The sequence below is a fragment of the Electrophorus electricus genome, chromosome 11 (assembly GCF_041902795.1).
Source record: "Electrophorus electricus isolate QZ-2024a chromosome 11, ASM4190279v1, whole genome shotgun sequence".
NCBI classification, from domain to species: Eukaryota; Metazoa; Chordata; class Actinopteri; order Gymnotiformes; family Gymnotidae; genus Electrophorus; species Electrophorus electricus.
The window spans coordinates 780,001-801,483 of record NC_137507.1 but is presented as its reverse complement, the minus strand read 5'-3'; the positions used below and the strand labels follow the sequence as shown (position 1 = coordinate 801,483).

General features: G+C 38.8%; 1 protein-coding gene and 1 long non-coding RNA gene across 2 annotated transcripts; one reads left to right on the top strand and one right to left on the bottom strand.

The window, feature by feature from the left end:
- Positions 1 to 4,203: 4,203 nt before the first annotated feature.
- Positions 4,204 to 7,653, bottom strand: foxl2a (forkhead box L2a). Its single transcript, XM_027022283.3, has one exon. The coding sequence runs from the start codon at positions 7,480 to 7,482 to the stop codon at positions 6,571 to 6,573; it is 912 nt and encodes a 303-aa protein (XP_026878084.1). The 5' UTR covers positions 7,483 to 7,653; the 3' UTR covers positions 4,204 to 6,570.
- Positions 7,654 to 10,267: 2,614 nt separating this feature from the next.
- Positions 10,268 to 11,737, top strand: LOC113585003 (uncharacterized). Its single transcript, XR_003411455.2, has 3 exons — positions 10,268 to 10,345; positions 10,829 to 10,944; positions 11,403 to 11,737. It is a non-coding gene; the product is annotated as an uncharacterized LOC113585003 (long non-coding RNA).
- Positions 11,738 to 21,483: the final 9,746 nt, after the last annotated feature.

The following is a 21,483-nucleotide window of genomic DNA, read 5'->3' as shown; positions in this document are numbered from 1 at the left end:
CTTTATGCACTTCACACACACACACACACACATCCTGTAGATAAAGAAGCACTTTTCTTGCACAGCTCCTGAATCGTCCCGTTTCTCTGGATGCCTTCAGTACAATTCTGAGATCTTTCTCACTCACTATAATAAAGATCCAACTGTGAAATCAGTCGGGTTGAAGAGTTTACGTGACTCTCATTCACTTTTCAGCGGATTGTCAAAGTACAGCCCCCTTTCAATCGGACTGAAGTATTCAGTTTGAGCCTAATCCAATTACTCTCTTTCCAGAGGTGTTCATATGAAGGGTTTTAATTTTCGAGCTATGAATCCAATGTAAACGTAGCCACGGTAAGAATAGCATTCGTCCATCTGCATATTACTGATATTCCTTTTAATATTAATAATAATATCACGTCTAATGAAAATACTGTATTTATCATTAAATTAGTACATTTAAATAGTATATATTGTGATTATTCAATTTGCCCATAAATGTTTTATTGCTGATAATGTTTTCTTTTGTCACTATTAACCTTGTATGTGTGTGTAGCGCATAACCATCATGCGGCACTAAACACGCCTCACTCACACAAATGCTGACCCAATGACAGCAAAGAAAAGGAAATATTGAATAATGCTAACAAACCCCAAACAGCTGTACATGCTTGCCAGTAAGATATAGCGGAATCATCCAACTGCTTTTGAAGCCTTGCCCTGTTGCCAGGCTCCTGTTACATATAGTCAGCGTAATGTATGACGTAGTCATCGAGTATGTGTGTGGACACGAGTATGAGTGCAGACCAGTCCTGAGAAGCACCTCCAAACATTTCTCTGTGGTGTCCCCTAGTGTTCTGCAGTTGGTGTGTGTGCGTGTGTGAGTGTGTGTGGGTGAGTGTGCGTGTGAGTGTGAGTGTGTAAGTGTGTGTGTGCGTGAGGGAGGTGTTGTGGTTGATAGTGTGTTATTAGAATCTCATTAAATATCCATGTTGTTCCTCTTGAAAGGTTCCAAAGTTGTTTCACCTCTAATCTCATTAGCTCACATCAGCATTTAAATCCACAACAGATGCCACATGAAAAGATCGGGCATCCTGATGCGTGTGATTATGGACATTACAATTTAATAGTTACTTTAATTGTGAAGCCATTGTGAGGACTTATGGAATTGACAAGAAGGAACATGTTTCACATGTAAAATCGATTTCAGATGTAAAGATTCTGGAGCGACTGAGGCTGAAGATTTCAGCATGACACTGAAGCTCAGGCTTCCAACTGTGGGTTTAGCACCAGGCAAACAAAAGAAGATTTCTTCCTGGGGACATCGTACTGACCAATAAAGAAACACAAGTAGAGAGTCCCAAAATACAAAACTGGTCTCAGGTCAGTTTCAGTACGTCCACTAACATATATGTGCTCTTTTCAGGAATGTTCCCAAATTTACTGGCATTTTGATTTTCGCCTGAAACCAATACCAAGATGCCAAGTCAGGGGTACAAGGGTACATCTACAAAGAAGTTGGGGTTTTTAGACTAGGACAGTCCTACAGACTCAGGCAAAACAGGGTGGGGGTTACATCCATAGCAGACACAGGCATGTATGTAGGGAGACTGTAACAGCAGTAGTGAGTGTTTCAGAGAAAAACCAATATATGCATGCAAAATAGAATGATGTTTAAAACCAGGTTAGGGTTAAAAAACAAGCTGTCAAAAGACTGTGAAGAGCATGACAGAAGTATGAGCAACATTGTCTTTTCAAAGTGTATAAACACTTTGTGAGGTCTCTAAAAAGTCTCATAATTGCTCATCCATGTGGATGTCCTCCATCACTGCAGAGACAGCCTTTGTGTGTAAAACTGATCAGAGGGCACACATAACCTGAGATAGAAGGGTGTCATCACTGACCAGCACCATATGACCTGAGACAGAAGGGTGTCATCATTGATCTGCACATACAGAGCTGAGGTTCTTGTCCTGAAGAATCCACACATCTCTCATCTGCTTTTATTTGACAGCATTCCAAAGGCTAAAGGTTTTTCATTCTGAAAAGGTAAAGGTGTAGTTCTGCTCTCTGGAAGGGCCGAGTTACCATTATATTGTTGAGTGTTTCTGTCCAACCTGGTGGCACAAATTTACTACAGTGCACCAATGGAATACGGAGGAGCTTACAATGGACAAGGAACAACAACAACATCAAAAAAAGAAGCACATCTTGGAGAGTGAAAACATTGAAAAACAGTAACTGCACCTAAACATACACCCCCCCCCACAACCAAACAAAGAACAACAACGAAAAACAGAATTCATGTATTAGTCTATACACATACTGTATTAAATTCAATAGGTCAATAGTTTTATCTGAAGATCAGAGCTAGACTTCAGAATCTGAAAATGTATCTTCTACTAACAATATTATTGGTGATAATATACTATAATAATATGGTACTATAATATTTGGCAAAAGGTCCAAGATCAAAGACTTGAATACATGAAATAATATTGCCAGCCAAATATTTGCAGTAGTTAATGACCCATTAATGACATAACCAGCTATGACTATTCATGGGTTATTAATGACTGTACTCGTGTCTGGTGTTATGACACGATTACCTGCGTGTAGTGGGAATGACTTCCGCTGTCATATAGGAATTATGCGCACATGCTGCCATAAAGGCATGAGAGATGTGAATTGTCCGAGACAGAACAGACTAGTGGTGGAAGGAGGTAAATACCACCTGCATGCAGGAAAATGCGGTCTTGTCTGAGATTTTAAACCGAGACCGACACCCAGACCAAGAGTGAGAAATGAGAGCCAAACCCAGACCATGTTTGTTTAAGCCATAGAGACGACGACCATGAAAGCAAGATTCCAAGTCTGTACCTAAAATAAAGAGGCAGTAACTTCAGTTTTAATATTTAATATGATCATAACAGCGATCTGGATTATTTTAAGACATATAAACTAGTTTACTAAATCAAAATTGTATATATATTTTATATTTTCATATTTGGATTATTTTAAGACATATAAACTAGTTTACTAAATCAAAATTTTATATATATTTTATATTTTTATATATAAATATAAAATATAGAAACTAGTTTATGTCTTACAATAACCAAATCGCTGTATATAAAATATAAAAAGTATATAAAATATAAAATATAAAAATATATAATGTATTTTATATCTAATGTATAGATAGATAGATAGATAGATAGATAGATAGATAGATAGATAGATAGATAGATAGATAGATAGATGCAATGTTTCAGGAATCAAGAATATTTTCAGGGGTATGTTTTAGGTCTTTTTACGTACAGCGCTTTCCTTCTCTGTCAATATGTCATACAAATAAGACTTTATGTACATTTCTGATTTCTAAAGTACATTGGCGGATCAGAAGGTATCTTTCGCGCTGTTCTGGCTAATAAAGCGGTTATTTGCAGCGCACTGATGATGGCGGTTGGAGAGAAGGCTGAGAACGTTGGGCCTCACACATCAGGCATGTCAAGTCCAGCTGCTCGAGACAAATGATGAAAAATAATCAAATTAAAATAAATCGGGAACCACAGTTGTCGGATTCTTTTCGAATAAAAATAAGTGGAGCTAAAAGGTTTAGATAACTTAGATGGGACTTGTGAAGGCCGTAATGTAAATGTTTCTGATTTATCACACTGGTACAAAAAGGCCCCGCTTTCTCTTAATGTCGCCTGAAATGGGGACGTCATCCTGAATGCGGGCGCATTGTAGGAAAACGTAGCGCAGGGCTCTCGTCACTGCTAAAAGCACACACCTTGAGAGAGAGAGAAGAGAGAGAGAGAGAGAGAGAGAGAGAGAGAGAGAGAGAGAGAGCGAGGAGATGAAGAGGGAGGAAGCTTGTTCTGAGTTTAACGCTTGTTAAACTGAGTATGACACTTTGGCAAATCAGCATTTATAATATTATTTAGCGGTGCCATATCAAGGTAATTTTTAAAAAGGGGAAATATATGTTTAACTGTTATAAGATATCACATATTACCCACTCTTCATAATTCCCATCAGTACCACTGTTAATAATAATAATAATAATAATAATTTGAACCAGTAACAATAATTATTATTGTTTTGATTTCTTATTTATTTATTTGTTTGTTTGTTTGAATATTTGCTTGCTTGATTATTTCAGATAAGCTTACAATGGGTTTGGGGACACATGATGCGTAATGCTTGTTTACGTAACATTTAATCTTTTCCCAATGCATCACTGAAAAAAAATATGACCAAGAGATTAATCATATTAAACAACAACTATAATAACAATAATAATAACAATAATAATAATAACAATAATAATAACAATAACAGTAATAATAATTAACAAACAAATTTAATCTAGACCATTCCTAGGTTTAAACACAGTAAAGAATCGGTTCTCACACCATAGTGTGGATTAGTCCACAGTTCACTGAAGTGTCTGCAAAATTGGGACTCGAAACGAGTGACATAAATGATCTTAAAAAACAACAACAACTCCATTATCAATTGAATTAAATCTGTCAAGATTTAACGTTTAAGCCAACCGGCCACGTTAGGTGGAATGATAAACGAACTCAAAAAAGTTCGTTTATCATTCATTTATGGAATTAGATTCTCAACAGACACCTCGTTATAGTTGCGGTGAAGACGTGGGCAAGCAGAATAGCAGTACAAGGCCTCGGTACCGTTTACGGTTAATGACCCATCAGACGTCACAACTCATTAGATGTAATGCGGTTATCTATAGCGCCGTCATTTATCTATTTGAAAATTCGCTTGAACTCTCCAAAAATATTGCAGTTGTGGGAGTTCTTAATAGAGGACAGAGTACAATGTATTAATATACTTTTATTTATTTATTTATAAATATAATCGGAACACATCCAAAAACTTTTAATTAAGTAAATGAAGAAAATAGTTTCACATTTACATTTTATACAGAAAACAGATGTTGACATTATCCAGTGGTAAGGCCACGACTCTGCCCGTTACACCTGGTGGAGACTATTCGCTCTTATGTGAGGAGACGAAAATTGTTTAACAGTGAAACGTTCTGAAACAATGGGTCATGGATCTCCGTCGTACATGCGTTAGTATTTTCTAACTCATTTCATGAACTGTGTTATGGGAAAAGATCGCAGTACAAGGCCCAGAAATGTGACCTGCTAAAAAGCATGAGGGCTTATGATGTCATCGCCCGCAAGGAGCTGAAATCTTTGTGTCAAAACATGTAAACTAGCCTACTAACCTTATTTTGCGTAATTTAAGCGCATCTGTCTATGCGTATCTATGCGCATATTTAACAGTTTTAGATGCTCTAACAGAATACATTTACACTGACACCTTTTACAAATAAATCTGTTCATCAGGGCGTAATTGTTTTGGTCAGAGATGTGTTGCATGAGCAGAAAAGGTTGAATATTAGTGTCATTTATAGTAATTCTGTCCACGGTTAAAGTAAAAAAAGATTTCTTAAGTTTATCACATCTAAAACCTTAGTTCAGCTCGATGAAGATCGCACTGAGATATGAATACGGTGTGATAAAGTGAAAAAACATTTTTAATTGTCTTTCCGATTTTATAGCCTACTTAACTATGTTGTTGATGTTTTTCCAAATACAGCAGTAGTGTTACAAAATGGAAGCGTAACATAATAATAATGGATTAATAACAATAATAATATTTATTCAATTTTCAATCTCACATGAATGATAAGAGCAAGATCATCGCGTCTTTGTAAGAGAAATGAGTTTATTAAGAAAAATTAGAAACCTAAAAACGATTTAAAAGTGCTAGTTTAACATGTTCCCAATGAAAAATATTAACATAATCCAGCAATAATAATAATAACAATATTAATAATATTATTATTATTAACAACAACAACAACAACAACAACAAGAATTGGTTTGGAGCCACGTTAATCCCTTGCGGAAACACGAGCCAGAGCGTCTCTTTCCCTCTCTGTGAGGTCTGCCTTATATTTCTGTCTTTCTCTGTTCATAATAAAGATCTTATTAACCACACAGCTAACGAAACCGTGAATGTTATGTCGGAGGAAAGTTTGAACAACTAAATGTTCCTTCAATTTACCAGATATGAAGGTTTTGATTCCATTATAATATACATCAAATAAGATGTATCGGGCAAATTTACGTTCTAGATGACACTTCGTCTAATTAGTCAAATAGAAGTCAGGAAAAATCACATATTTTACATTACCAGAGTTCAGATTATGTTTTGTATTGGAAAGAACTTTGTCGACAATTTTAACAGAACCGTTTTAAAGTACAGGAAATCGCGAATGGAAGAGATCTGTTTAGTTGGTGCAGTTTTCCTTTATAGTGTAACAGAGAAAAGAAGAGGACTCCGAGTCGCGTGCGTTTACAATCCGTGATTCCAGTTCGGTTTCACGTGTAATTATACACTCCTGCTTTCACGCGGTATTTGAAAAGACTTACTGACCAAAATTCACTGTTCCTTGTTTAACGACAAATGTAAGAAAACATCTTTATTACCTCGTAAGGTCTCAGATTAGTGGGTTACTGTAGTCCACTTGTGGTCGCGCACTAGTTACATATCGATCCTTGTATGCAACGCAGAGTGTTTGCCCTCGTGCTCCCAGTAAGGGTAGTGCATCACGGACAGTTCAGCGGGCTGGCGCGAGCATGCAAACTGAAGGCCTGTCCCGTTTCCAGCTGAAAGCGGAGGAGACGCAGCCGTGACGGGACTGAGCTGCTGTGGATGTTGGTGCACATGAGGGTGCGCGTGGTGGTGGCTCATGCCATTGTAAGAATTAACTATACCTGGTAGAGTCATGGTTTGCACGCGAGAGTATGAACTGTATGAAGAGTGTGCAGTTAAGCCCTTCACGTTAACCGAGCTCACGTTACCGCTCGCCATTTGGCAAGATGTGTACGGCATTGGCGTGGGAGGCTGCGCTAAAGGCCACGAGTTGTTGATGTATCCAGGCTGCAGATACTTGGGCGGAGATAGGTAACTGTAACCGTCACTCCCGAAGAGAGATTTACCGGGCTGAAAATGGGCTGGCGGGGGCCGAAACGGCCTCTTCATGCGTCTTCGCCGTCGGTAGTTGCCCTTCTCGAACATGTCTTCGCAGGCCGGATCCAAGGTCCAGTAGTTGCCTTTCCTTTCGCCGCCGCCCTCGCGCGGAACTTTGATAAAGCACTCATTGAGCGACAGGTTATGGCGGATGCTATTTTGCCAGCCTTTCTTATTCTTCTCGTAAAAAGGGAATTTGCTAATGATGTACTGGTAAATTCCCGACAGCGTCAGTCTCTTCTCCGAACTGTCGCGTATCGCCATTGCAATTAACGCCACGTAGGAGTACGGAGGCTTTTGAGTGGGCTCCGGTTTTTCAGGTGCTTTCTCAGACAGGATTTCGTCCTTGGTTTGTTCTTTTTCTGTGTTTGCGCTGGGGTCCACAAGACCCATGGCGTCCTCTGGGCCCAGGTAGGTGGCCATGATTACACAAACAAACCAAAAACAAAAATCCGTGCAAGGCAACACCAAAGTTTGCCAGTACACTGTAAATCCAGCGGGTTTGCCACTTCGGATCTGAATGAAGATTCCTTTCGTCGTTCAGTTTACGGAGTGTCACTGCAAAAATGTTTTGCAGACCCGCGTGCTCCAGTGCCTCTGTTTCTTCTAACCAGTTAACCCAAGAAGGAGGGCAAATTGCTTTTGGTTTTCCTACAAACCCGCCCCCACGCGCTCGCACTTTCTCCCTTCCTCGTTTACACACACACACACACACACACACACACACACACACACACACACACGCATGTACAAAAAATGCGCCAACAGCCAGCACACTCGTGTGTCACTAAACGAGTTACATCTCGTGTTTGGAGACTTACATGTACACACACACCATTCATCGGGGCGCGAAAAAGATCCTTAACGCCTCGCTAATACATAATGTGGCACGAGACAGGCGGCGGGAGGGATTACTGACTAAGCAAAACGCTGTGCTCTGTAAGAAAGGTTAAAGGTTAAACCTACAGTATTAATGTATTGTACAGCTTTATGTTCATTTGTAAAGTTGGTTTTGAAAAGAATCCCTCCAGCGTTTCTAGAAGTCCTATTAATAAACATAATAACGAAATCTAATAACAAAATAGCAACATATTATTATTATTATTATTATTATTATTATTATTATTATTATTATTATTATTATTAACTAGTAGTAGTAGTAATAGTATTACTTTAAATATAACTTATTGTAAAGTTGTTTCTTGATTTTTTACAAAGGCGCCATATATTTATTCATGTATTTAAATTTAAATTAGGGCATAATTTTTTTTTCACTTATTTATATTCAAAACACATATAGCCATGTGATATCAAACAAAAAGAAAGAACAGATATAATTTGTAAATGTAGACCATCTTTTGTCGCATGCAGTGTGTTACCTGAACAAGTCTCAGGGTGCTGATGTTCCTCACGTGAGGAGCGACCCAAGGCTCACCTCAGGAGCGCTGAAATTCCAACTGGACCGAAGAAGGCAAACTGTACGTGTGTGCCTACGTGTCCGCGAGTTGTGGCTGAGTTAGCGGCTGTGACTGAAAGCTTTGTTGGATCAACAAACGCAAATACTAGCTCCAAACATCTTATGGGAGAACAGTAAAATACATCAGTTTGCAAAATGTCACTCGACTAGTTTCAGCGTGAGAGTTAAGCAGCATGTGCAAATCAAGCAAATGTCAGCTTCCAGACCCTCCTCGCTGAAAGCGGAGGAGGATAGAATCAAGCTATAGGAGATGGATCCAACAGACAAGCTTGTCACGCAGATAAACGGCGTGCAAACACTGTAGTGAAAAAACTGGTTAAAAAAGAAGCACAAATCCGACGTCCTGTGCAGACACTCGCCTGTCGGCAGGTGGAATACTGAGAGATTCCTTAATCCGTAGAGGGGTTGTAGGTCTGGCAGTGACCTCTGTCGCGGCCATGAAACTACTGCAGTAATTAAAATCGGTGGAATTTTCAGAAACTAGGCGCGAGCGCTTATCGTGCTGTTTTGGCACGTGTCGAAGGTTCTCATCATGTGCAGGACGAAAGGGGGATTGTTTTCAACTAATCGCTGCATTGGTTTTCGATTGTCAGTAACCTTCTCTCGCTCATCTTCTGTAGGTACCCTCGAACCGCTGCCATCATAGCTCACACGTTACCCTATACGGCAGACACAGAAGCTCTGTAAGGAGGCTTTGCGCTTTCCAATGTTTCTTCTCTATCCGGATGTTCAAAGCGTGATCCAGAAGAAGACTAAACTGAGCAGCTTTAGAGGAGCTTTGAAGACGCATTATGATGGGTATATATGGCCTGGATATACAAAATATAGTCTATAAAATTGTTATAAATGTAGCACAAAACGCAAAACTTGCCCTTAAGAAAAGTATGCATTTAATGCATTTAATGTAGGAAAGGAAATATATACAATTTGTAAAAACGGCAGCACGCGTCTGTTAAAGCAAAACTTTATTGAAATATTGTTATAAGATTGTCATTTTGTATTTTGTCTCAGTTGCCATCTCAATTGCACTTTCGAAATTTCAGCTAAATGTAAATGTAATAAGCTTCAGTGTACAGATATATTAGGATTCTTGTAATTCAAGGTGCTTGTTCTTATCCGGTTTTCTAGCATCGTAGTGTTAAGATCATCATAGATGACAGCGTGCTCAATTAATACACGCGCGACATTGAAATATGCGCTTAGTGTTCGAAGCATTTGGGGAAGCGCGCCTAGATCAGTGGACTTAACGCTTGGTTATTTAAGGGTCATTAGGAAGCACTGCGTCTCGCATATTTGTGTTTTTGATTTCTTTCTTTTTAGAGGACTTTAAGCTCCTGTACTGTCTCCTACAATATGACAAATCAGTAGAAAACACAGGCGCGTGTAATGTGCGCATTAAGGCCGCGCGCTCTGGAATTAAGCTTCACTTTTATGCTCTAACGCTCAACAAAAACATAACCAGGAATGAACAATAACTGATACCCATGGAGTTGATTTCAGTATATGTACACCATAAAAACGCAAAACACAGGAATCATAAAGCCTGTTACAAAGTGGATAGTTTAAAAAATAAAAGCGGAGTCGGGTATTTGACGGGCGTGCAGCGGTTCTCAGCTGTAATGAATTTTGAAAGACAGAAATTCCTGTCCTCGCGCACTTCCTGCCCTCGAATTGAGCCGTGAGGATGTTTATGATTGGGCTCGCGGGAGGAATGTGAGTACTGGTTGAGCCGGGTCAGGAACGAGCACACGCACACGGAAAGAATATTCACTTCAACGGATTAAAGATGCATAGCTACAAAGACAATAAGTAAGTGTTTCAATGGCAAATAGCACTGATAGCAATTAATTTCGGCCCCTTTTCTAAATTACAAACTTCCGTGTGTGTCTTTTAAACAAAGTTAAATTACTTAGAAACAGGCCTGGAGCCGAGGTAATTATCTTTACTCCGTTAATTAAAATGTTCATCATATATTTTGGTTTTGAGGCTCTTGATTTTAGTCCAGACCTTGGTTTGCTAAATGCACCACAGTGCAAAGTACTTTTTAATACTTTCAATGAACACAATCAAAAAATGTGGAAGAATTTGTTCAATTTCTGTTCAGATTAATTCACGTCATTTCCATTTGCTGTCTATACAACCTTAAGAAAATATGTTTAGTGACTCTGTAATGTGATCCATAAAATACACAATCATTAATAATCAGTTTCTTATGAATTGCACTTATGGTCCTTTACTTAGGCTGTCAAACATTATCAACCATTTAAAAGAAGCTTTGTACATACTTCACAGAACTCATGTGTGGGGGGATGGAGAGAGGTAGAAGATGTAGAGAGAATGAAGGCTCTGAAGACAGGATTAAGAGAGAGGGATATCCTCTCATCTCTGTTGTGACCAGCTGGACACAGGTCGTCTTCCACACACAAACACACAGAAAGACATACAGACAGAGAGAGAGAGAGAGAGAATTCAGTAAAAGCCATGATTAGTGAATTCTATATCATTAGAAATCAGTTAAGTTTTTGTTTTTGGATGGTTATTTCTGCTTATATGGGCCCAGAACTATCTTGCACATAGGAAAAGTGGTGTGTAAAGTAGTGTGTAAAGTAGTGTGTAAAGTAGTGTGTAAAGTAGAATGAAGCTCAAATGTCAGTGACATTAGTGGCCTGTAACATAGATTAAATGATTTAGCAAAGAAACAACACAATCTATATGAAGTATTATTGTCAAACAGATGCATACAGTCTGTGAAATAATCATTTGAGTGGATTCTTTGTGAGTTAGTACATCAGTAAAATGACTTGTTTTACTGAATGAACTCTGTTTTACTGAATGAACTTGTTTTACTGAATGAACTCTGCTTCAGGTCTCATGGAAGACAAGCATGGAGACTATTTTCTGTCCTGGCTCCAAGATGGTGGAATGAACTCCCGCTTGCTGTCCAGACAGCAGAGTCCCTTGCAGTCTTCAAACGTAGACTGAAGACCCGTCTATTTGTAGAATATTTAAAGGACAACTGACACTCCTCCCATATTGACTGACTAAATTAGTACTTATTGTAGGGCATTGTTTATGTTGTTTAACAAACTCTAGCACTTATTGTTTATAGCACTTATCATTGTTTAAGATAGACCTTATGTATTGTGCACTTCTAGGTATCAGCATTCATCCCTGTATTCTACCGTATTCTAGTTCATTGGTATGTTTGATTCTAACCTACTGTACTGTACTAGGATGTATTCTATGAGTAAATGACAAAGCACTTTTGTAAGTCGCTTTGGATAAGAGCGTCTGATAAATGCTGTAAATGTAAATGTAATGTAAATGTACTGACTCATCACCACACATGTGTCTGTATGGTGAATGCATGTGTTTAAGCAGAGGTGTGTGGGTGTGGTCTTCACCTGACCCTCACATGCCCTGCGGTTGCTAAGTGATGAGCGATCATTCTTGGCACACTACATGTTCCCCATTACAAAAGCCCCAGCCACATGTGGGTGGCAATGAATTGTGGGAGATCTTATCACATCACGTTGCTGTGGCAACAAGAAAGTGAATGGAGCCATAACAGTAGAGACACGTCACACAGCTGCCGTTCTTTCCACGTTTCCCCGCTCTCTCCATCTCTCTCATCCCTCTTTCAGTGATCTTTCATTTGTTTTTTCTTCCTTCATAATTGATGGTCACTCGCTCTGTGCTTTTGTACTGTTGCTCTGTGAGTTTCAGGCCTTAAACCTTCATCACTAAAATGCAGGAAAAGAAAATGCACAAGTACAAAGCCCTGAAATAACACACTCCTGAAATAATACACTCCTGAAATAATACACTCCTGATATAACACACTCCTGAAATAATACACTCCTGAAATAATACACTCCTGATATAACACACTCCTGAAATAATACTCTCCTTCTATAACACACTCCTGAAATAATAAACTCCTGAAATAATACACTCCTGATATAATACACTCCTGAAATAATACACTCCTTCTATAACACACTCCTGAAATAACACACTCCTGAAATAATACACTCCTTCTATAACACACTCCTGAAATAATACATTCCTGAAATAATACATTCCTGAAATAATACACTCCTTCTATAACACACTCCTGAAATAACACACTCCTGAAATAATACACTCATGAAATAATACACTTCTTCTATAACACACTCCTGAAATAACACACTCCTGAAATAAAACACTCTTGAAATAATACACTCCTGATATAACACACTCCTGAAATAATACACTCCTGAAATAATACACTCCTTCTATAACACACTCCTGAAATAATACTCTCCTTCTATAACACACTCCTGAAATAATACACTCCTGATATAACACACTCCTGAAATAATACACTCCTGATATAACACACTCCTGAAATAACACACTCCTGAAATAAGACACTCCTTCTATAACACACTCCTGAAATAACACACTCCTGAAATAATACAATCCTTCTATAACACACTCCTGAAATAACACACTCCTTCTATAACACACTCCTGAAATAACACACTCCTGAAATAATACACTCCTTCTATAACACACTCCTGAAATAACACATTCCTGAAATAACACACTCCTGAAATAATACACTCCTTCTATAACACACTCCTGAAATAATACACTCCTGAAATAATACACTCCTTCTATAACACACTCCTGAAATAACACACTCCTGAAATAATACACTCCTGAAATAACACACTCCTGAAATAACACATTCCTGAAATAACACAGTCCTGATATAATACACTCCTTCTATAACACACTCCTGAAATAATACACTCCTGAAATAATACACTCCTTCTATAACACACTCCTGAAATAACACACTCCTGAAATAATACACTCCTTCTATAACACACTCCTGAAATAACACATTCCTGAAATAACACAGTCCTGATATAATACACTCCTGAAATAATACACTCCTGAAATAACACACTCCCTCTATAATACATTACATAATACACTCCTGATATAATACACTCCCTCTATCATACACTCCTGATATAATGCATTCTACCTACTACCCTTTCATTAGAACATCAGTGTGTTAGAGAAAGACGTGTGAGTGTATACTGCTCCGTGATTCCTGACTAGAGAAAATAAAGTGAATATGGGAGGAAAGGTGGGTAGGTGGGGAGAAAAGCCATGAGATTGCTGTCATATTGTCACAAGCAAAGGGGCGAATGGGGTTGTCTTCTGTTTATTTGGTTATTTTAAATCCTCTACAGGTGAGGAGATGGAGCTTCTTCCATCATGCGTGGAGTCAGCAAGCATATTTTTAGGGACTATTCACACAGTGTCATGGGACAGGGCCTTTTTGACCTCTGTTTGACCTCTGTTTTAACCTCGGTTGCTATTTCCTTCCATCTCTCAGGGTTCAGAGCCCTGTATTTCCATGACCCCCCGCTCATGTGACCCAGCCTCTGGGGTGTATTCAATAATAGTCATATCCAATGATGCAGCTTTAATCTGAGATATATTGTTATATATGTAAATGTCTTAGTTGCTTATAGAATCAATCCCAAATTCTACAGGATCATTCCATAGCTATGCAGATGACACACAGATTCACTTCACCACTTCCCCAAACAACCAAGCATCCCTCCACTCTCTCTGTAAGTGCTTTGAGCACAACACTAACTAGATGGGCTGATTAAGGATAACACCAAGGTTATTATTTAAGGGAAGAGCATTAGGACGCTGGGACCTACGAGCCTCAGATCTAAGAACAGGCGCCTAACCTTAGCAAATTAATAGACTCCAGCCTCAGTTTTAGCAGTCACATCACATCAGTTACTAAATCAGCATTCTTTGAAATTGAAGAGATCAACATAATCCCAGATTTCCTGACTACATTAGACCTAGAAACGCATCCATGCTTTTTTCTTCAGCAGAGATGATTACTGTAAAGGCCTTCAAACAGGACTCCAACAAATACAATCACAGTTGATGAAAATGCAGTGGCCAGTTGCCACTAACAGCCAGCGATGAGAAAACATCATACCCATTTTTAAATCCTGTCACTGGCTACCAGATTATTACACAGTTGACTTTAAGGTGTTATCACTAGCCTGTCAATCATTAATGGTGTAAGACCTGCATATTTATCTGATGTGCTGCAGAGTTATGAGCAGAACTCTCACATCATTAGGAAGTCTTCAGTTTATCCCAACTGAGGTACAGACTAAGCAGGGAGAGGTGAGGTTTAGCTCTTCTGCTGTTTTTGAATGGAACCACTGGGCAGAGGCTGTCAGACAAGTACTGACACTACATGCTTTTGAAGCTTCAGGAACGTCCTTATTCCAACAGCGTTCATGTGAGCCTCAGATCCTGTCCACAGCACGACCAGGCACTTTTATTCTATTCATTCTTAATTCTTTCTGTCTTTATTTTCATCTTTTATCTCTTACATTTCATTTGAACTCTTCTTGCACTTTATTTTTTAACATATCTTCTATTTACTGGTTGATTAAGATCTCTATTTGAAATTTGGTCTGTTTATATAAAATGTTTTTAATCTTTTCATTATAAATCAACCGTTTTATTTATCTACATAAATGATAAATAAGGCACTTTGAAGAGTGCTATATGAAAAAACTTGCCTTGCCAGTCAAACATTATTAAAAGTATTCCTTATGAAATCATTTGTATATCAGTCTCGTATGCACTCATGTATGTATTTGTGTGTGTGTGTGTGTGTGTATGTGTGTTTCCTTGTGCTCCTGCATGTTTACATGTTTAATTAGACCCAGATGAGGACCTCTAACTATAGAAGCTTGGAGGATTAGATTAGCAGTTAACCCCTTATTCCCCTTCTTTGAAACACAGAGGTGATAATCCAGTTTAATCAGCTCTACAGCTAACACAAATAGCAATGCTTAACTAATTAACTATTAAATGTTTTCCTCTTGAAACTTTCCCATTCAGATACTGTAAAGATTTAATATATATATATATATATATATATATATATATATATATATATATATATATATATATATATATATATATATATATATATATATATCAATGTCCAATGTTTAATGCTCATTAAAGTGAACTTACACAGAACACCAACGTTACAAAGATGTTGTGGTGCACCACTCTAACCAGATGGATCAGTGTACTGGTGCCATTCATTGCTGCCAGCAGGTTATTTGAATATCCAGACTAATCATATTTGGATATTTTGTCTTCATTATTATGGAGCTGGATGTTCTGCCCTGTGAGGTTTTATAATTTGACAGTTATGTCATACGATATTGTACATAAATGTAGTTTAAACCATTTATGATTTCAGCTTTCATTCATTATAATACAGAAACATTAACAATGATCTACCAATGTTATATTAATGCTAACATCCCAAAATAACAAATATCAATGTTGGGATTTTGCCTTTGTTGTTATTTCGGAGGAAAGCCCCATAGTGCACTGCACTCCACAGATGAAAACAGAACTTCAGGATGGATGTAAACAGATTTTAAATTTGCATGTGGTTCATGGGTGTGGACATATTGTATTCTGGGCTATTTTTATCGTCTATATTGATAGTTCTTAGCAGCAAAATCCTGGGAGCTGCTCTCCCTGCCTTGGCCTCCTCTGAATACTTCACATACTTCCACATAACCACAGGATCTTTTTACTCACCAAAGATATCTGCATTTGTTTGATGAGGCAAAATAAAGCATGGCATGATAATGAAAAAACAACAACTAAAAAGCAAAAGGTGAGTTGACCATCTTGCTATGTGGGATTATAAAGTAACCTAACATGGGATTATAAAATAACCTAATATGTGTTTATAAGGTAACCTAATATGGGATTATAAAGTAACCTAATATGGGATTATAAAGTAACCTAATATGGGTCTATAAGGTAACCTAATATGGGATTATAAAATAACCTAATATGGGATTATAAAGTAACCTAATATGGGATTATAAAGTAACCTAATATGGCTTTATAAAGTAACCTAATATGGTTTTATAAGGTAACCTAATATGGGATTATAAAGTAACCTAATATGGGATTATAAAGTAACCTAATATGGCTTTATAAAGTAACCTAATATGGTTTTATAAGGTATTATAAGGTAACCTAATATGGGATTATAAAGTTTCAAGTTTCAAGTTTCAAGTTTGGTTTATTCGTCACATACATAGTCATACACAATATAACTTGCAGTGAAATGGTGGAGAGTGCTCTGTCCAAATTGAGGAAAAGAAAACAGGGGTGCATAGAGAAATATAGATATTCTCTATATGTGAAATATATATATGCAAGATAAATATATATATTTTATGTATGTACAAAATATATTAACAATGTATGTACAATATATGTATATTATGATTATATACACAATGTACAATGTATATGGTTGTGTATATATGTACACAATCTACAGAATGTACAGATCCATTTCATATAATAACATATCTACAGTTGTTGTGTTACAAGGTAATTGAATATAAATATATATACAGATATACAGTTATGTTACATGGTGGTGGTGGTCCCCACAGTTTATCAGTAACCTAATATGGGATTATAAGGTAACATAATATGGGTTTATAAGGTAAACTAATATGGGATTATAAATTAAACTAATATGGGATTATAAAGTAACCTAATATGGGATTATAAAGTAACCTAATATGTGTTTATAAGGTAACCTAATATAGCTGTCAAATTTAGTCCCTCCCAGCTTTTGTGTTCCGTGTTTTCTCTGTTTTGTGTATTTTAGTTCCATGCCATAGTTTCTTTTTCTCCTCCCCTCATTTGATTTTCCACACCTGTCCCTCGTTTAGTTCAGGTATTTAAACCCTGCCATGAGGCCTGTGTCCTTTGGCTGTTCATTGCATTTATGCGTTCATTGTGGTTGTTAGGCTTCACTGCATTTATGCATTTGATGAATGTTTTTGAAAGCCCATATATACATGTATTTAAGTTTGTTCTCCGTGCCTTTGTGTTTCCTATCCTGCTTCCCCTGTTTGCCTTCGTGTGTTTGGTTTGTTTAATTATGTATCTCTGTGCTCTCCGTGTTGGCTCTATGACCCTGGACTGCTACAACGACTGATTTTGGATTTGCCCATAATAAATCTCGCTCTTCTCCACACATGCTTCCGCCTTCTTGCTGCTCACCGTTACAATGGGATTATAAAGTAGCCTAATATGGGATGATAAAGTAGCCTAACATGAGATTATAAAGTAGCCTAATGGGGGCTTCGGCCCAAACTTTGTCATTCACTAAGACATGTGTCTACTTTCAGGGATGTTCTCCTTGCAGATATTCCAGAGAACACCAAGTGAGTTGCTTCTTTATTTTCTCCTTCATTTATAAATCATAGCTCACAGGTCTACGCCATGCTATTTAGAATGTTAATGTTTATAATCATTGTCAAATTAAATAGCTGTTATGGGCAAAAGCATAATTTAAAATGTATTAAATGTATTAAATTAAATCATCACCACTTTTCCGTGGCTCAAGGTGGTCATAAAAACAAAACTATAATGATCATATGTTGCTTAGAATTTCTTTGGGAAATATTCTGCTATTCTCTCCAGTTAAGACTTCATCGGACTATATGTACAAGAATTGAATGTATGTTGGATTAAATAAAATGCCAAACCATTTCACAGTAAAGTACAGGGAACAATACTATTATGTTTACTGAGCAAGATAAAATATTTGTAAAGACAAATTGTATTTCAGTCACTTGTGTTGACTGAAATTTATTTCAGATGTGAGACTAGGCAACTGGAAAGAGAGACTGGAACAATTACATCGCCTGAAGTTGAAAAGCAATGTCAAGGTTAGGGGTGAGGGTTTAGGGTTTAGGGTTAGGGTTTAGGGTTAGGGGTTAGGGTTAGGGGTTAGGGGTGAGGGTTTAGGGTTAGGGGTTGTGTTTAGGGGTGAGGGGTTAGGGTTTAGGGTTAGGGGTGAGGGGTTAGGGTTTAGGGTTAGGGGTTGTGGTTAGGGGTGAGGGTTAGGGATTAGGGGTTGTGGTTAGTGTTTAGGGGTTGTGGTTAGGGGTTAGGGTTTAGGGTTCGGGGTTGTGGTTAGGGGTGAGGGTTTAGGGTTCGGGGTTGTGGTTATGGGTGAGGGTTTAGGGTTGGGGGTTAGGGTTTAGGGTTCGGGGTTGTGGTTAGGGGTGAGGGTTTAGGGTTAGGGGTGAGGGTTTAGGGTTAGGGGTTAGGGGTTGTGATTAGTGTTTAGGGGTTGTGGTTAGGGGTGAGGGTTTAGGATTCGGGGTTGTGGTTAGGGGTGAGGGTTTAGGGTTCGGGGTTGTGGTTAGGGGTGAGGGTTTAGGGTTAGGGATTAGGGGTTGTGGTTAGTGTTTAGGGGTTGTGGTTAGGGGTGAGGGTTTAGGGTTCGGGGTTGTGGTTAGGGGTGAGGGTTTAGGGTTAGGGGTTGTGGTTAGGGGTGAGGGTTTAGGGTTAGGGGTTGTGGTTAGGGGTTAGGGTTTAGGGTTAGGGGTTGTGGTTAGGGGTTAGGGTTTAGGGTTAGGGGTTGTGGTTAGGGTTTAGGGTTAGGGGTTGTGGTTAGGGGTTAGGGTTTAGGGTTAGGGGTTGTGGTTAGGGGTTAGGGTTAGGGGTTGTGGTTAGGGGTTAGGGTTTAGGGTTAGGGGTTGTGGTTGGGGCTTAGGGTTTAGGGTTAGGGGTTGTGGTTAGGGGTGAGGGTTTAGGGTTCGGGGTTGTGGTTAGGGGTGAGGGTTTAGGGTTAGGGATTAGGGGTTGTGGTTAGTGTTTAGGGGTTGTGGTTAGGGGTGAGGGTTTAGGGTTCGGGGTTGTGGTTAGGGGTGAGGGTTTAGGGTTAGGGGTTGTGGTTAGGGGTGAGGGTTTAGGGTTAGGGGTTGTGGTTAGGGGTTAGGGTTTAGGGTTAGGGGTTGTGGTTAGGGGTTAGGGTTTAGGGTTAGGGGTTGTGGTTAGGGTTTAGGGTTAGGGGTTGTGGTTAGGGGTTAGGGTTTAGGGTTAGGGGTTGTGGTTAGGGGTTAGGGTTAGGGGTTGTGGTTAGGGGTTAGGGTTTAGGGTTAGGGGTTGTGGTTGGGGCTTAGGGTTTAGGGTTAGGGGTTGTGGTTAGGGGTGAGGGTTTAGGGTTAGGGATTAGGGGTTGTGGTTAGTGTTTAGGGGTTGTGGTTAGGGGTGAGGGTTCAGGGTTAGGGTTAGGGGTTAGGGTTAAAGAACGGCTCAATTCAAACTTGCCCCCAGCTACCGGTCACAAGACATTACTTCAGTCTTGTTTATCAGAAAGAGATGGTCGTAGCCAGCCTGGGGGATGATGAACTGTAGGGATTATGCTCAAAAGTCCCATCCAGTGAGTGTCTGAGATCTCTGCTCTGATGTGTGAGCCCCTGCATCAGTGTTTCCTGATTGTTTACCCATCGTTACTGAATACTGGCACACAAAACTCAAGAACCAAAAGCTTGTCGTGTTTTGTTTTGTGTGTCTGTTGTAAAGCTCTAAACATATATTCCATATATTCCATATATAATATAATGCAAGAGGCAAAAACTGACTGCATCGGCTGTGAGGGCATAAGGCATTTCTTCATGTTTTTTATTCACATAGAATGAGAGTTCGAGCGAGGGCTTAGTTCTTAGGGTTTAAAGCATTTCTTCATATTTGTATTCATGTAGAAATGCTTTACAGATGGGTGTGTTACTGCTGCATAAAGAATAGACTGGCAGAACAGTAGGATACATATTCATACATACATACATATTCATACATACATACATACACACACACGTACATAGTTTACGTCATCAATCTATAGCTCTTTGAGTAGGAAGCATTAAAAGAGCATGTGTTTGGATTTTCAGTTCAAAGCCCCACACGTGTGCTACTGATTGTTTCCTTGAGGAGTGTGTGTGTGTGTGTGTGTGTGTGTGTGTGTACATGTACATGTTTATCTTTTCAGCACAGAGACTGAGCTGCTTTGTTGTCGCTTTTAGATCACTGAATCAGTGCTGATTAAAGCAGGCGGGGCCTCTGTTAAGTGCTCAGCTGTCTGTCATCACTCCTACCCAACAGGAAAAGGCGATCAGAGGTCTTGGGGCGTGGCCAGCCATGTCACGACATCCCCTCCTATTCTAAATATAGCTGCCCAACATGGCTTCTGTTAATGTTGCTTTTACTCACGTTTTCATCCACATTTCTGTCTTTTAGGGGTCACAAACATCAGTCATCAAGTTTGTTTGCCAGTACAGATCCAATAGCTAAGCAACACAGATAAATACTGCAGAAATGTGCAGAAATACTTTTGTTTGTATTTAAATCTATTTTCATCAATTTCCTATTCTATGTTTTAATCCTAATTACTTTGAAATGAAACATGAAGTTTGTGTATGTATGTGAGAGTCTATGTGTGTGGTTATATGATCTTAATGATGTTCTAAGTTAAAATGAAGTAGTATCTTGGTTATAACATTTACAGCATTTAGCTGACACCTTTATCCAAAGCAACTTACAATTATAACTGAGTATAATTTGAGCAATTGAGGGTTAAAGGTCTTGCTCAGGGGCCCAACAGTAGCAATTTGGCAGTGGTGGGACTTAAACCAGGAACCTTCTGATTACAAGCCACGCACCTTCAGCACTGAGCTACTGCTGCCTTGCAATAGCCATTCTAACTCATATCTTGGTTATGACCATTTCTACTCCCATTACACAGCTCATAACAGGCATTGGGTAGAAGAAATGCTGGTGGTTCTTCCAGCCAGGGACACAAACAGCACAGGACCCCCTCAGGGACCCCTCAGCTCTCCACCACCATCACTAACGGACAGGTGCACAAAATGACAGTTGACATTTCTGACCCCATTTCTAAAGAAGATGAGAATGAAAATGTGTGTGTGTGTGTGTGTGTGTGTGTGTGCGTGCGTGTGTGTGCGTGTGTGTGTAATTGTGAGTGT

Bases quoted from the DNA above. Each gene is read 5' to 3' on its own strand.
- foxl2a (XM_027022283.3), bottom strand. From the start codon at position 7,482: ATGGCCACCTACCTGGGCCCAGAGGACGCCATGGGTCTTGTGGACCCC.